Source organism: Lepidochelys kempii, chromosome 8 (assembly GCF_965140285.1).
Source record: "Lepidochelys kempii isolate rLepKem1 chromosome 8, rLepKem1.hap1, whole genome shotgun sequence".
Lineage (NCBI taxonomy): Eukaryota > Metazoa > Chordata > Testudines > Cheloniidae > Lepidochelys > Lepidochelys kempii.
Window position 1 is genome coordinate 84,086,560 of NC_136387.1, and position 15,910 is coordinate 84,102,469.

The 15,910-nt window shown below is 40.9% G+C and overlaps 1 protein-coding gene across 2 annotated transcripts in view; it reads right to left on the reverse strand.

Annotated features, from left to right (window-relative positions):
* ST6GALNAC3 (ST6 N-acetylgalactosaminide alpha-2,6-sialyltransferase 3) overlaps positions 1-15,910 on the reverse strand; it is a 315,225-nt gene that overhangs the window by 154,218 nt on the left and 145,097 nt on the right. For both annotated transcript variants that reach the window (XM_073357306.1, XM_073357308.1), the window contains exon 2: positions 11,217-11,411. In XM_073357306.1, the coding sequence (XP_073213407.1) occupies positions 11,217-11,411 (195 nt within the window). The remainder of the gene's footprint in view (positions 1-11,216; positions 11,412-15,910) is intronic.

Genomic DNA, 15,910 nt, shown 5'->3' on the forward strand with positions numbered 1-15,910 from the left:
TGAGGGAACTGGGATTGTTTAGTCTGCGGAAGACAAGAATGAGGGGGGATTTGATAGCTGCTTTCAACTTTCTGAAAGGGGGTTCCAAAGAGGATGGATCTAGACTGTTCTCAGTGGTAGCTGATGACAGAAAGAGGAGTAATGGTCTCAAGTTGCAGTGGGGGAGGTTTAGGTTGGATATTAGGAAAAACTTTTTCACTAGGAGGGTGGTGAAACACTGGAATGCGTTACCTAGGGAGGTGGTAGAATCTCCTTCCTTAGATGTTTTAAGGTCAGGCTTGACAAAGCCCTGGCTGGGATGATTTCATTGGGGATTGGTCCTGCTTTGAGCAGAGGGTTGGACTAGATGACCTCCTGAGGTCCCTTCCAACCCTGATATTCTATGATAACATCTGCCATTTTGCTAGAAACATACTCTCTGCTGATGGTTGTAACATAAGTCTTTTGTCTCCCCGCTTCAGTTCTCTCTTCTGAGCTGACCAGTTGCCCCAGGCCTTTGTTTTTCTAGAAATTTCCAAATGCTCTCAAGCCAATTCTCACATTCTCTCTCATTTGGAGATCTGTCCAACATACTTATCAGGTGGAGAACACAACTGGTCACAGTACTTTTAGGGGTCAAGCTCTGACATACATGAATCTTCCATTGGCTAACTGTATAACATCTCAAAAAGGTGACCAAACCCTGTGGAAACTCTCAATATATGCAACCTAGTCAGAACAGCAAAAACATATTCTAACGTAATTGGGCATCAACTGCAAAGGCTTAATCAAAACACTTATCTAGTCCATCAGTCTGTGGTTATTAAGGAGGCAAGTCTTATTTCCGTCCTCCCAGATTCTTTATGGGAAAGATGAATTAACACCTGACAATACAGATCTGACTGGGGGTAGCCTCTACTCTTTAAAAAAAACAAAAACCTGTCCGCCACCTGACACACACACAATTCAGACTTGATGTAAAGCGAATTTAACTCTTTTGAATTTGTTGATTTGACATTTGGCCTGTACCCTATCTTTCTCCTCATGAAACTCTGTCATAGCTGTGGCCAGCACAGATTCCGTCACTATAAATGAAAAAGGATCTGCCCGCAGGCTGCCTTCTGTTGAGGACACATCTTTGGAACTCACTTCCTTCCATTGGTTCATAACAGCCTGTGTTTTTGGTGGTCCTTGCAGCATGCTCTCAAGATTATCCTTTTGCCCTTACGAGGAGGGAATGTTGGGGAAAAATTTATACTGATTCCTTCAGGTAGGCAGAGTGCCAGCCATTTTCTCACAAATACCATGGTTAGAAAACTACTCAGGAGACCATCTTCAGTGACTCTGAAAAAGATTTGGGGCTTGAGTGGATAATCAGCTGAACATGAGCTCTCAGTGTGATGCTGTTGCCCAAAAAGCTGAAGTGATCCTGGGATGCATGAACAGGGGAATCTTGAGTAGGAGTAGAGAGATTATTTTACCTCTGTTTTGGCACTGGTGCGACTGCTGTTGGAATACCGTGTCTAGTTCTGGTGCCCATAAGTCAAGAAGGAGGTTGATAAACTGGAGAGCGATCAGAATGATTGAAGGATTAGAAAATATGTGATAGGCTCAAAGAGCTCAATCTATTTAGCTTAAAAGAGAGATGGTTAAGGGGGTGATTTTATTACAGTCTATAAGTATCTACATAGGGAACAAATATTTTATATTGGTCTCTTTAATGTAACAGACAAAGGTATAACATTATCAAATGGCTCGAAGCGGACGTTAGACAAATTCAAATGTGGAAATGGAAATGTGTACATTTTTGGTGGTGAAAGTAATTAGTGGTCGATTCACTGTCCATCACTGACCATTTTTAAATCAAGATTGGAAGCTTTTCTAAAAGTGATGCTGTAGGGATTATTTTGGGGAGATTCTATGACCTGTTTCAGAGTAACAGCCGTGTTATACAGGAAGTCAGACGAGATGATAACATTGGGCCCTTCTGGCCTTGGAATCTATGATTCTCTGAATGTGTGTTACAAATGAATATAAATACAAATACTGCAGTTGCGCTCTCAGAGGTGACTGTTTGAGTCCTACATATAAATTTTATTTTGAAGAGTGTACCAAGGACTCCCAGGGCTTGGGTTGGTATGCTCGTGTAGTTAGTACAAATGAACTTTATCCACCCCTGAAAGAAAATGTCTCTGGGCACGATCTTCATTAAAACAGTCTATACAGTGGATTGTACGTTGAAACCATCTATAGATCCTTAACAAATTATTTTTGAAACTTTGTAAGACATTCAGAAGAACATTGTACAGTATGTAGTTTTGTCTCCATTATTGCAATAAGGAAATTACTGAGTCTGAAGAGATGTGAGATGAGAATAAACAAAACAGAAGAGCATTTGCAGGGAAGGAAGAGACAATAAATTGAAATGTTTTTAAAAATCACTTCAATTCTTAAGGCGTTACAAAAGACAAGATCCTGAAAGAAATGACTGAATGGGTGCCATTCATGTGTGAAATATTAACAGTCAAGCAATTTTCTATGATAGTCAGTTGTGTTTATGTGGGGTTTTATGATGCAAGGTCACGAAGACCTGATTCTTCTCACTTACGCCAGCACACATGAGAAACAACTCCACTGAAGTCATGTGAGCTACACTGCTGTAAAACTGGTGTTTTCATTTAACCCAAGTCTGATACTACTCTCCAGGGTTCTTTCCACAGCTACTGCCTTCTGCATCGTGTAGCAGCTGCCTGATGTGTGCTTTATCTTCCTCAAAGACTCCTTAGTGTTTCCACTGTTCCTTTGGTATTTCATGTCTTTAGCCCCTTTTGTAATTTGCGGTGATATTTGTATCTAGTGAGCTGTAGCTCATGAAAGCTTATGCTCAAATAAATTGGTTAGTCTCTAAGGTGCCACAAGTACTCCTTTTCTTTTTGCAAATACAGACTAACACGGCTTCTACTCTGAAACCTGTCATTAAAAAGAAACTAACTTTTAAGCTTCCAGAGCTTACTTTCTTTGTGAATTTCTTCGTTTAGTTATGGAATTTTTATAGGAATGCAGCCTATTGTGACTGGACCAATTACCTCCTCGTTATTTAGAAATATGTTCGATAACTATGCACTTTCTGGTACTGAAATGATAGAATCTCCACAGGTGGTAGGCAAATACACAATATAGCCTGTGTTCCAACCTCTTATGTCAATTTTCGTATTGCCTTAGATAGTTTTGCATTTAAAATGCAATGCAACACACTCCCCGCCCCCACTGCCCACCACCCCCCACGCTGCCCCACTACAACTTTCTAGCACCCTGGCCCCCAGACTCACTGGGCACTCCCACTGCCCAGCACCCCCAACAACTCTTCCTCCGACAGACCCACTCTTCCAAGCCCTGCCCCCCAGCCACATTCACTGGACCCGCTGGTAGATGATTCTGTGTGCTGGGCTGAGCGAAGAGTGCTCCAACAGGGCTGCATGAGGCCGTCTCTGCCTTCGGCCCTGCCCCCTGCTGGACGGACAGCAGCAATATTTGAATTATTAGGCGCCCCTAGAATGCCGGCACTCTTAGGCATGTGCCTAGGGGGAAATCCGGACTGGCCTCCTAGTGTTATTTATTATTGGGATATCCATCTGGACAGTAAATATTGGGCCAAATGCACCCTTGTTGTGCCTCCACTGATGTCAATAAAATTACACCATGGATGAACATGGTCAACAGACTTCTATCATTTTTAAAAAAAAAGTCTACATTTGGTTTGCGTTCACATAATTCTTTCCCCATTTACTTGGAAAATTTCGTATGAGAATGTTCTTCTTAAGGCAGATCTGCAGCAATTTACAGCAGCTGAGAATCAGCCCCTTTATTTTCAGAGTCAAATAAGTACACTATCAGATGTTTTGCAATTCTTTTGCAGCACGCTCAGTCTCTAGAGAATCCCACCACCTACTGACTGCTAATGTTCTTATTTTAATATAATCTCGTTCCCTTGAGTGACCTTTTTTATAAAAAGATAGGTTTCAGAGTAACAGCCGTGTTAGTCTGTATTCGCAAAAAGAAAAGGAATACTTGTGGCACCTTAGAGACTAACCAATTTATTTGAGCAGAAGCTTTCGTGAGCTACAGCTCACTTCATCCGATGCATACTGTGGAAAGTATAGAAGATCTTTTTATACACACAAAGCATGAAAAAATGGGTGTTTACCCCTACAAAAGGTTTTCTCTCCCCCCACTCCACTCTCCTGCTGGTAATAGCTTATCTAAAGTGATCACTCTCCTTACAATGTGTATGATAATCGAGGTGGGCCATTTCCAGCACAAATCCAGGGTTTAACAAGAATGTCTGGGTGGAGGGGGAGTAGGAAAAAACAAGGGGAAATAGGTTACCTTGCATAATGACTTAGCCACTCCCAGTCTCTATTCAAGCCTAAGTTAATTGTATCCAATTTGCAAATGAATTCCAATTCAACAGTCTCTCGCTGGAGTCTGGTTTTGAAGTTTTTTTGTTGTAATATTGCAACTTTCATGTCTGTAATCGCGTGACCAGAGAGATTGAAGTGTTCTCCAACTGGTTATTACCAACAGGAGAGTGGAGCTGTGGGGGGGGGGGGGCGGGGAACATGAATTTGTGCTGAAATGGCCCAACTTGATTATCATACACATTGTAAGGAGAGTGATCATTTTAGATAAGCTATTACCAGCAGGAGAGTGGGGTGGGGGGAGAGAAAACCTTTTGTAGTGGTAAACACCCATTTTTTCATGCTTTGTGTGTATAAAAAGATCTTCTATACTTTCCACAGTACGCATCCGATGAAGTGAGCTGTAGCTCACGAAAGCTTATACTCAAATAAATTGGTTAGTCTCTAAGGTGCCACAAGTACTCCTTTTCTTTTTATAAAAAGATAGTGTAACCTCTTTACAGAAAGGAAAAAAAGCTAATTGATATACAGAATAATATTGCCTCTTCTGAGCCAGTGAGTGCTTTTTCAGCTGCTTTAGGGATGAACTCCCCTAAATACTTTCTCAAGAGAGCCAGAATGACATTGTAACATGAAAGTTGAATTTACTCTGCTGACTTCTACATAATACTTACAACAAATATAAGCTCATCTAACCACTCCATGCACTGCCCTCCTGCTTTCATCTTTACCCAGAAAGTGAAACTCCAGATTATTATTTATCAATCATTCCAGCATTACATTACTCATTCGGCTGGGACAGTTACATGTCAGAAAATGGTTCTGTATGTATCTAGCACTAGAAAATGGAGACAAAGTGGTGGAATAAGATAAACAAGAAACACTGAAAGAAGTAAAACATTTGATCAGAACTGGTGCTCTAGGGTACACGCCTGCAAAGCAAGCATTTCTTTTGGAATCTAAGAATCTTTCTACTCACTGGGAGTCGGGATTCCTGAACTACATGCCTGGTTCCAACACTTCCCCATTGTGTAGCTTTGGGCAAACTCAGGGATTAATTTATTCCAGGGCTGAGCCCCAGCACCTCAAGGCTTGGCAGTTCAGAGCACCAGCACCCCCTTGGGGTTTGCTGCACCAGTTAGGAATGTAAAATATAGGCTTGAGCACCTCTTTCATTACAAATTAAGCACTGGGCAAACTATGACGTCACTGGGCTTCAGTTAGGGTGACCCACACAGCAAGTGTGAAAAATTGGGAAAGGGGGTGGGGGATAATAGGTGCCTATATAAAAGACAAAGCCCCAAATATTGGGACTGTCCCTATAAAAAACAGGACATCTGGTCACCCTAGCTTCAGTTTGCCTGAGCGTAAAATGGGTTGCTTAATGTTCCAAAATTTCTCTGAGATCCTTGGACAAAAGGCACTAGGGAACTGCACATCATTCCAGATTTGTTCACTAGACATCACTGCATTATTAAAAAGGATTATTTTAGTTGTTTGGGGATTTTTTAAAGAAAAGCATGACTATTACAGTCTATCCTGTTCTACACAGGTTTTCTATACTTTCAATGTCCAGTTCATGAAAGCACTTTGAAAGCAAAGGAGTCACTCTCTTCCTTTCTGAGTTATGACTGTAGTTGTATGGACAACAACATTAATCTTTCACAGTCTTTGTTTACAGTAGGAGTTTGTAGACCATCTGAGAATGTACCTTTCCAACCCCACTGTGTAGCCTGTGTATAGTATTTGGATGTATTTATTATAATGAGTTTAAAGTGTTATTGTGGCTATATTCTAGATTTGCTATCCATAAGAAAATGGTAAACTCAATGAATACTGATCGTGGAATAAAATAAACTATTCAAAATTCTCTTTTCAGGGTTTACAATCGTATGACTTTACATACTTTTAGACTTGCTTAGCATCAGGCTTCACACTGTTAATGTGTTTAAATCTGAGGTCATAAAGCTGCTAATTAAATACATGGTGTTCACTAATTTGGCAGGATCTCTTTGTGGGGTTGCAATTTTTGAGAGCAGTTTCTCTTGTACCTGGTTATGATACACTGCAAGTAAGATCACATGAGCTTTTGGGGGTAGGGGAGGAAGCTATCAGAATGACAACAGCCCTCAATTAAGTAAGTGTTGCAGCACTATATCTTAAAGTTATACTTGCTGTATTTAAAATAAAAATGCAAGGAGAAAAGGTTATTTTCACAAACAGGCAGAAGATGGTTCTCAAAAAGTAGATTTCAACACAATTGTCACAAAAAAGCTTGAGATATAGAATCAAAGAAATTAGAGATGGAAAGTCCTATAAGGTCATCCAACCCATCCATCTCCTTGTCACTGGAAGACCATTCCCGATAGAATACTCATATGCTTTGTCCAGTCTAGTTTTAAAATACCCAGTCAATTGTAATGGAACTAGATGGTTCAAGGGATTGGAATGAATACAGTTACCATCATCACTGGTTACCAACTGAGAGCTGCTTGTTGGCCGCTGTAAACAGTAGGTGGTCTTCACGCAGGTCACAGTCGACGGATGATCACATCACTGAAACCATTATTATAATGAATACCAATTCTCTTGGAAGGAAGATGGGGCTCAAAATGAGCATGAGACTGAATTTATCCTTTGATCTGTATAAGTAAACGCTCCAGGTCAGGTTTTAGGCAGAGTGGCAGATCAGTTTGGAGGAACTGGCAGTGCTGTTGCCCATGCAGCACTGGTTCTGTGGAGAGTGCATTTTCCTCTCTGGGCTAATCATAGAGCTTTTTTCCAGTAGTAAATACAATTTTAAATTAAATGTGTGTTTTCTGTAAATGCTCTGTGGGGAAAGGATAAACACGAAGTGTTTGGGCCTCCAAAGGAAGCAGGCCTAGCGGCTCCAAAGCACAGTCTTCATCCACTCCTTGCATCCCCCAGAGGCCTCTCTTCATGGACTCGGGTGTAGGTGGGGTGAACAGGAAGATACTGGCTGGAATGGATGGATGCAAATTGTTCCTTTGGCTTAGCAGAAGTTAGTCAAAAAAAAGATAACATGATCATATTAACATTTCTGCCGAGTCCCATGCAGGGAACCGGAGACAGCTGCATTTGGAGTCATTATCAGGAACTGGGGGCCGGGTCCAGAGCCAGTGTGGAAGCAGCTAGCTCTAGCCTCCCACAGGTGGTCCTGCCAGTGTGGGGACATATCTCTGGGTGGATCGTCTCAGATTGTTTCTTAGGGCAGCATTCCATTCCATTCCATTTTGAATTAAAGTGGGAAAGGATTGGATGCTGCTGCAGCAAATTCTCTGAAATCCATGAGCCCCTGAATGCAAACTTGGGACCTTATATTTTACAAATATTGCATTAGTCAGAAAAACTAAAGTGTGTCTTAGCATAACATGTCAGGACAATAACACTTAATATCCGATTTACATTAAATATAGTATGTTTACTGAACACAAAACCAAATTTTTATAGCTGTTGCTATAGCTACAATTCAAGGAAACCATAGCAACAATATTGTATTATGTACAGCCTTAATTAAGGATAGTTAAATCACATCTCTCACCACAATCGAAGTACTCCCATGTAATCTAGTTATATTTCATCTTAAAATGTTTGTTATTTTTTGCAAAAAATATTTCATGTCATTATGTTACTAATTCCCACACACAATGAACTAGAAATATCCCTTTTGCTGCCACATTCTGCTAGATGTTCACATTTCAAAGTGATATACATGCATCACCCTTTAAAATGTACCTATTTTGTGATAGACATGTTTATGTCACCACTTACTGATTGTATAAACTTTCCTATTATGCATCAGAGATAGCTTTAACTTTAATTACTGAGTGACTACTTTCTCATAACATGCCCAATTTTCCAAGTCCTATCAATTCAGTTATCCCCCAAAAGAAACCAACTGCCTGAAATTTCACAGCTATAGCTCATCCTACGGTTGAGCTTTTTTGGGGGGGGCGAGGGAATATGGTAAACATCAGGAAAAATATCTTCAAGTGTATGTGTAGTTCATCTTTAAACATTTTTCTCGCCTTTTTGTCTTGACAGATGGCTGAAATGGCATGGCAGAATGTGTTCTGTTTTGTTGCTTTACTTAGGAAGAGTGCCTTTCAGTAACTCTGGGGCGGCAGGGTACTAGAGGATGTATGCAAAGAAGTATGTAGCATGCTCCCTTGCCTCAGAATGGGAGGCTGTGGGGGAGAGAAGGGGAAGGGAAATGGAGTGGGGGGTATGAAAGAAGTGCAAGGAGCTATCAGAAAGGCGGAGCATAGAAGAGAATATAGAATGGCAGCAGACAAGACTGGGGATCTGATGGGGTACAAGGAGACAGGGAAGTATACAGGGTGCATGCACTAGGGATGTGGGAGGGCAGAGACAGATAGAATGCTTGAAGTTGTACATTAGCAGCACAGAACACCACAAGAACATCTGAACTCTGAAATTAGAGGGAATTGAACTCAGCATCTTGTTGGATGAGACAACTGCTGTTTTAGGATTCCACCAATAAGGCAGAAGGGTATCTAATCATTGTAAGATATAGGGTACAGCATATACATACATATTCATTTTTACTTCTAATGCATCACTCTAAAATAAAAACTATTAGTCTAAAAAGGCTGTGAGAGAACTACAAAGACGAGCAGCATGAAAGCTTTTCACACAGCCGACACAAAAATCTCCCTCACACAGGGAATAATTAATTCGAGAGCAGAGTATTCACAATTAGCAAGGCATGTTCAGTATCCTCCTCATCACTGTTAATTAGCAAATATTAATGTAATCTGCATGTTTGAGGGGGAAAACAATTGAAGTTACTAATTAAAAAAATCCTCCGTGGCCTCAGCTACACTGCGAATAATGTCTTGCTAATCGATTAATCAGTCACCGATTATCAGACCACTCAGTTCCATCTCCGATGTATGGGCTCATCTACCTGGGATTCCCGGCACAGACACGCAGGCTAGCAAGCTAAAACTAGCAGCGTAGCCATAGTGGCAGCTCAGGCTAGCTTCCCAAGCACAATCCTGCCCGCCCCCCAGGGTAAATACTTGGGTGTCTAGCCTGAGCAGCTGCCTGTGCCACGCGGTTATATTCAGCACACTAGCTCAAGCAGGGGTAGCACATGTCTCTCCACCCTCACTGGGAAGGACACCTCACAGCGGCAGGGTAAATGTACTTTTGAAATACATTAAGGAAACAATCAGTAAGCGTGGAGCTACCAGTGTTTCTACATCCAACACCTAACCTCTTGGAGAACGAGCTGGTTCAGGGCAATGGCAATAGGATATTAAGCCCTTCTCCTCCAAGGCTGCCGGTTTGAATCCAGCTCAGATTGGCAGCGACCAAATGATTTTGGTGGCTTAATTTACACAAGTTGGTGGCCTCCATCCAGTTCACATAGTGTCCTCATCTCAAACCCACCACCACAGTTGGCAGTCGGCAGCGTCAGGAGACAGGCCCACCTTATTAGCTGGCATGGAGAATTAACTGCCCTTTCGCCCTCAATGAGTTCCTCAATCACTTTTAGGTTTAAGGCACACTGGATGAAATCCTGGCCCCAGTTAAGTCAATGGCATAGCTCCCACTGACTTCAATGAGGCCAGGATTTCACTCACTGACTCAAGAAGACTTCTTTCCTCCTGCTTGTCCTGTGCGTTTCTGTAGGCAAATGCACTCTAGAGCTCTCAATTCTGCATCTTTCATGAACACTACATTCATTACAAACGTTAAAAGCTTTTAAATGTAACTCCCTACAAAACTACAATTTCTTGCTCTGGTTTTCACCTTTGACACTGTAATGGTGAAACAATTAACCTATCCCGTGCAGTTAGAAAACTAAACGAAAAACAGCTGCACTCACGAAGTGGGGGAAAAAATACCTTCATTCTCAAAAAAGACATATTCAATGTACTCCGCACATGAATCTAATAATTATTACTTCCTTAAGCAAAATAAACCAAACAAAGACAATAAGACTGTAAAAGCATTTTATTGCTTGCCAGTGTAAAAAAGGAATAACTATCAGAAAGAGCTTGTAAAACAGATTCATGTTTTAATGTTATTGAATTTATTTCAATGATTTGCACTTATGCACAAATAGCAAACAAATTCTGAAGACAGAGTGGAGAAGATTTCAGTAAAATAAAAACAAATAATAAATATAACAACAACAATAATAATAATACAGGAATACCTCCAAGAGTGCCAATAGCATCAGAGTCCTTAAAGTACTGGAGTTGACGTAAACTGGAATCTTTGCAAGATGGCTTATCAACAAGACCCAAACCAAACATTTTGCAAATGATGAAATAACACAAATTAAAACACTATATGATACACAAGTGGAAATGAAAATCCAACAATCTTCAAAATAAGCTGACATGCTGTATACTAAGTATTAATGCAATATTTAAATTAAACCACACAAAACACTAATCTGATGCTGGCTTTCTTATTCATACACTTTTGCTGAATGGTGCCCTTCTTTCCAGCCATCTCCCGAAAAGAACTACCCAGAATTTTGAGTTCAGGTCACTGTTCTTTTAAAGCTCTGGTTATGGAGATTACAGAGTTTAAACTATCTGAATTTTTAGAAGGTTCCTTTGGTTTTGAAAAACATTACCTACTTAGATTTTTCAGTGGGACATTTTCTGTCAGGACAGTTAAAACTCTTATCTGCGGCCAGTGAGATGGGGGTTTGTTGAGCACATGGTTTGCTCTGTTGTTTTTTAAATACTTCATTTAGTTACCAAATTTATTGATTACATACTTTCTAGCCATTGCTCTAGTAGAAGTTCTTACCTCTTGTGTTTTTATATTTATATATCCATAGTGAGTTCTGAGAGGCCGCTTTTGTTTGTCGGAAAACAGCATCCATTTCACATCAGTTTGTCCAAAGCAGTTTAAAATCAAAGGGAAGTTTACTTCATTGGTAAGGCGAAAAATGATGACGAAGAGGAATGCTGCTACGGAACTTACTGCAATAATGGACTTTCTCTAAAATTGGAAAAAAAGAGCGTTTTACTAAAAATATAAGGATCAGTTTCAAACAACAACAAATCTATATATGCAATATCCATGGTAAGTAGTCTTTCCCTTTTTCAAAGCTTTATCTGCTTGTGCCTAGTGCAGGGAGCTGTAACTGCTAAGGCTGCTAGATCCCAGTAAGATAGGCAACTGAATAATTTTGCATCTTAAAACTTGAATTTCCGTCACTTTAAGAGTTTTGCTTAAGGCTGGTTGAAAAAATAAAAACATTTCTTGTGAAAAAATTCATCCCATTTTTAATCAAAATGGCAAAAATATTAACCAGCTATATAGCTGGCTGAACAAAGGAAAAATCCATCTTGGAATGTCACTTTAAAATCAAAATTTGAACAGTTTCAATCTGTAGTTCCCCTGCATGGCATACATGACTGGTCCTCCCACTTTTGCACAAAGCTGATGCACTGAAATAAAATACACATGATATCTGTATAGGCTAAAGTGATACATGATTGTCCCTTTCTCGTAACAGATTCTGATCTTATTTATTACATGTTAATTCTAAATCATTCCAATAAAGTCAGTGGAGTTACCCTGGATTTACATACTCTAACTGAAATCAGAATCCATTCCTTAGAATAAGTGGACCAGACTTTCTGCTTCTTTCCAGGCTCACAAATTGACAAAGTGAGCCCTTATTACCAAGGACAAGTTGACCTCAATTGTTAATAATTTAAAAGGTCTCTTGAATGGCCACTTAAACCCTGATTTTCACCTCTAATCCACCTAGACCTGAACCCGCCTAGTCTTCTAACCAGGAAAAAGTATTAATTACAGCTGCAGGATGGTGACACATTTCAACATAATGACTTAACATATAATTTGATGAGTCCTGCACTTTTAACAAGAGCAGAGAAATTGCTTCCAAACTACTTAGGGAAAAAGCATGCCCAGCTAGTGCAAGTGGCTAAGGACTTTAGACACAACAGAACTATACAGTTTACAGAAAACATTGTTTAAAGGTTTTGTTGGAGGAATATGCCATTTATAGGCTTGAGGTATTTATATATTACTCCCACTGGATTATTGCTTTACCTCGTTTGCATCTATTTAATCACTCTATTGAAAGTAATTCCATCATTGTAAACAGCCACATAAATGGAGCTTCAGTAAGAAGAAATAAATCAAGCACCTTGAGAAGGTACAGTCTTTAAAGTACATTTTTCTCCTAATGATGGATATCAAAATCTGACTGCTAATGTCTGTATTTAATTGCAATCCAGAATAGTTGCAACTAGCCCAAGTCGCAGATCTGCAGTGGCTATTATGTGTGGATGCTAGCTGTTGTACAGGGGTAGCTGGAGAGATGGAAGAATGAGAGGACACAAGATATAATCTTTTCCTCACCTGGAGTTTCATTTGACTACATACTGATTCAACAGACTGGAGAAATTAAAATTCAGTTCTGGGTTATGTTGGTCATGTTGGTGTTGTGTGTTTTTCTCCTTACACAGAAAACATCATATAAAAGAACAACATGAGCTTGGCGGGGTCCAAATAACCATGTTTACTGAATATATACAACATGCAAGGACTAGCTTAATATATACACTACTGCTCTGGTAGGGTTCTGGTGGCTTCTGAACACAGAATACAGTGAGCACCACTAGAGGGCTCACAGATTATATAAAGAGCTACTATCCTATTCCCATATACACCACAGTTGGCAGTATAGTTATGGTGGGTTAGTTAGATGATTTGTCTGTTTTGAAATCTTGGAACACAGTAGTTTGATGAATAATGGGAGGCAAGACAGGTCGAGATGGGAAATCAGAGATGTCATAAATATAAAGGGAAGGGTAAACCCCTTTGAAATCCCTCCTGGCCAGGGGAAAGCTCCTCTCACCTGTAAAGGGTTAAGAAGCTAAAGGTAACCTCGCTGGCACCTGACCAAAATGACCAATGAGGAGACAAGATACTTTCAAAAGCTGGAGGAGGGAGAGAAACAAAGGGTCTGTGTGTCTGTCTATATGCTGGGTTTCTGCCGGGGATAGACCAGGAATGGAATCTTAGAACTTTCCATGTCAAGGTTCCTCCCCCACTCTGAACTCTAGGGTACAGATGTGGGGACCTGCATGAAAAACCTCCTAAGCTTATCTTTACCAGCTTAGGTCAAAACTTCCCCAAGGTACAAAATATTCCACCCGTTGTCCTTGGATTGGCTGCTACCACCACCAAACTAATACTGGTTACTGGGGAAGAGCTGTTTGGACGCGTCCTTCCCCCCAAAATACTTCCCAAAACCTTGCACCCCACTTCCTGGACAAGGTTTGGTAAAAAGCCTCACCAATTTGCCTAGGTGACTACAGACCCAGACCCTTGGATCTTAAGAACAATGAACAATCCTCCCAACACTTGCACCCCCCACCTTTCCTGGGAAATGTTGGATAAAAAGCCTCACCAATTTGCATAGGTGACCACAGACCCAAACCCTTGGATCTGAGAACAATGAAAAAGCATTCAGTTTTCTTACAAGAAGACTTTTAATAGAGATAGAAGTAAATAGAAGTAAAGAAATCCCCCCTGTAACATCAGGATGGTAGATACCTTACAGGGTAATTAGATTTAAAACATAGAGAACCCCTCTAGGCAAAACCTTAAGTTATAAAAAGATACACAGACAGAAATAGTTATTCTATTCAGCACAATTCTTTTCTCAGCCATTTAAAGAAATCATAATCTAACGCATACCTAGCTAGATTACTAACTAAAAGTTCTAAGACTCCATTCCTGGTCTATCCCCGGCAAAGCAGCATATAGACAGACAGACCAGACCCTTTGTTTCTCTCCCTCCTCCCAGCTTTTGAAAGTATCTTGTCTCCTCGTTGGTCATTTTGGTCAGGTGCCAGTGAGGTTACCTTTAGCTTCTTAACGCTTTACAGGTGAGAGGAGCTTTCCCCTGGCCAGGAGGGATTTCAAAGGGGTTTACCCTTCCCTTTATATTTATGACAAGAGAGAATGGGGTTATTGAGGGGAGAATGGAAACCAGGAGAGGTGCTCCCTCCAGTGATGAGTTTTAGTGAATAAAATAAGAGGCAAGTTATTCATAAACTGTTAAAAAAGTTAAAGCAAGCAAGTCTGAAGTGCAGAATAGGCGTATGATAGAATAGCTTATCTAACTTCCAGAACCCTAAGAGCCTGTGAACTTCTCACCAAGTGCATTACAAAAGATTTACGTTATATTGCAACAAGCTGGCTAGTGTGGGCACATGTGCCATTCCACTGTTCCAGATGGAATAGGATCTGTTAGGTTACATATGAAAGCTTTTAACAGTTCTGAGTGGCCAGGCTGTGCAGCACAGTGATACCCAGGGAGCAATGAGGGGGTATAAATTTGTTACATTATTTACTCCATTTAAGACTTTCCCCCCACTAAATAATACAACAATTTAAAGGGGATTGCCAGAATTTATTTGAATACATGTTTTCACTACATCTGTAAGCCTTGTTTGAAAAAAAATACACAGCTACAAGACATGGCATTGTATTCTATTCCACCACCAACAGATGTCACCAATAGATAGCTGTCTACCTTCCAGCTTTACTGAAGACCTTTAATCATAGACGCTGACTCTGTGGGTGCTCTGGGACTCAAGCACCAACCGAAAAAAACAGTGGTGCTCAGCACCCGCAGGGCTGGATTAATCTTTTGTTGACCCTGGTGCCAGACTGTGGCCCAACCCCCCCATTCCACTTGCACTCCACCCAAGGCCCTGCCCCCACTCAGCCTCTTCCACCAAAGCCCCACCCAGTGCTCCATCCCGAAGCCCCGCCTGCACTCTGCCCTTTCCGCCCAAGGCCCCACCCATGCTCCAACCCAAGGCCCCACCCCGCTCCATCCAAGGTCCCACCCACACTCTGCTCCGAGGCCCTGCCCGTGCTTGGCCTCTTTACCCTGAGACCCTGCCCATGCTCCACCCCGAGGCCCTGCCCCAGCTTGGCCTCTTCCCCCCTGAGGCCCTGCCCACCACTCACACAGGGGTTGAGGGGGCAGAGGAGAACCCACCAGCAAAAACAAAAGTCAGAGACTACCTTTAATAACTCCTTGGAGGGGGTGTGGAAGGTTCAACCAAGTCGTGAGAATCAAGTTATCACCCCCAGCTGGCTTTCCTACAAAGACTAAAAGGTTTCTTTAAAAAAAGTCAGAGGGAGGAATTTTTCTGCATTAGAAATGCAGAGCATGTCTTTACATAGAAGATTCTACAATGTCTGGAGAAAGAGTGCCATGACGACCTCACAAGAAAGCTGAAGGGATTTTTAATCAAACTATTAAATTTGGATATTTATTTTATTTTTGATAACACACATTTATATTTATTTAGCTTTTTGAAGAAAGGAACTTTTTTGCTAAATGACAGGTTTCAGAGTAACAGCCGTGTTAGTCTGTATTTGCAAAAAGAAAAAGATTGCAGGAGAGTGGGGTTGGGGGAGAGAAAACCTTTTGTAGTGGT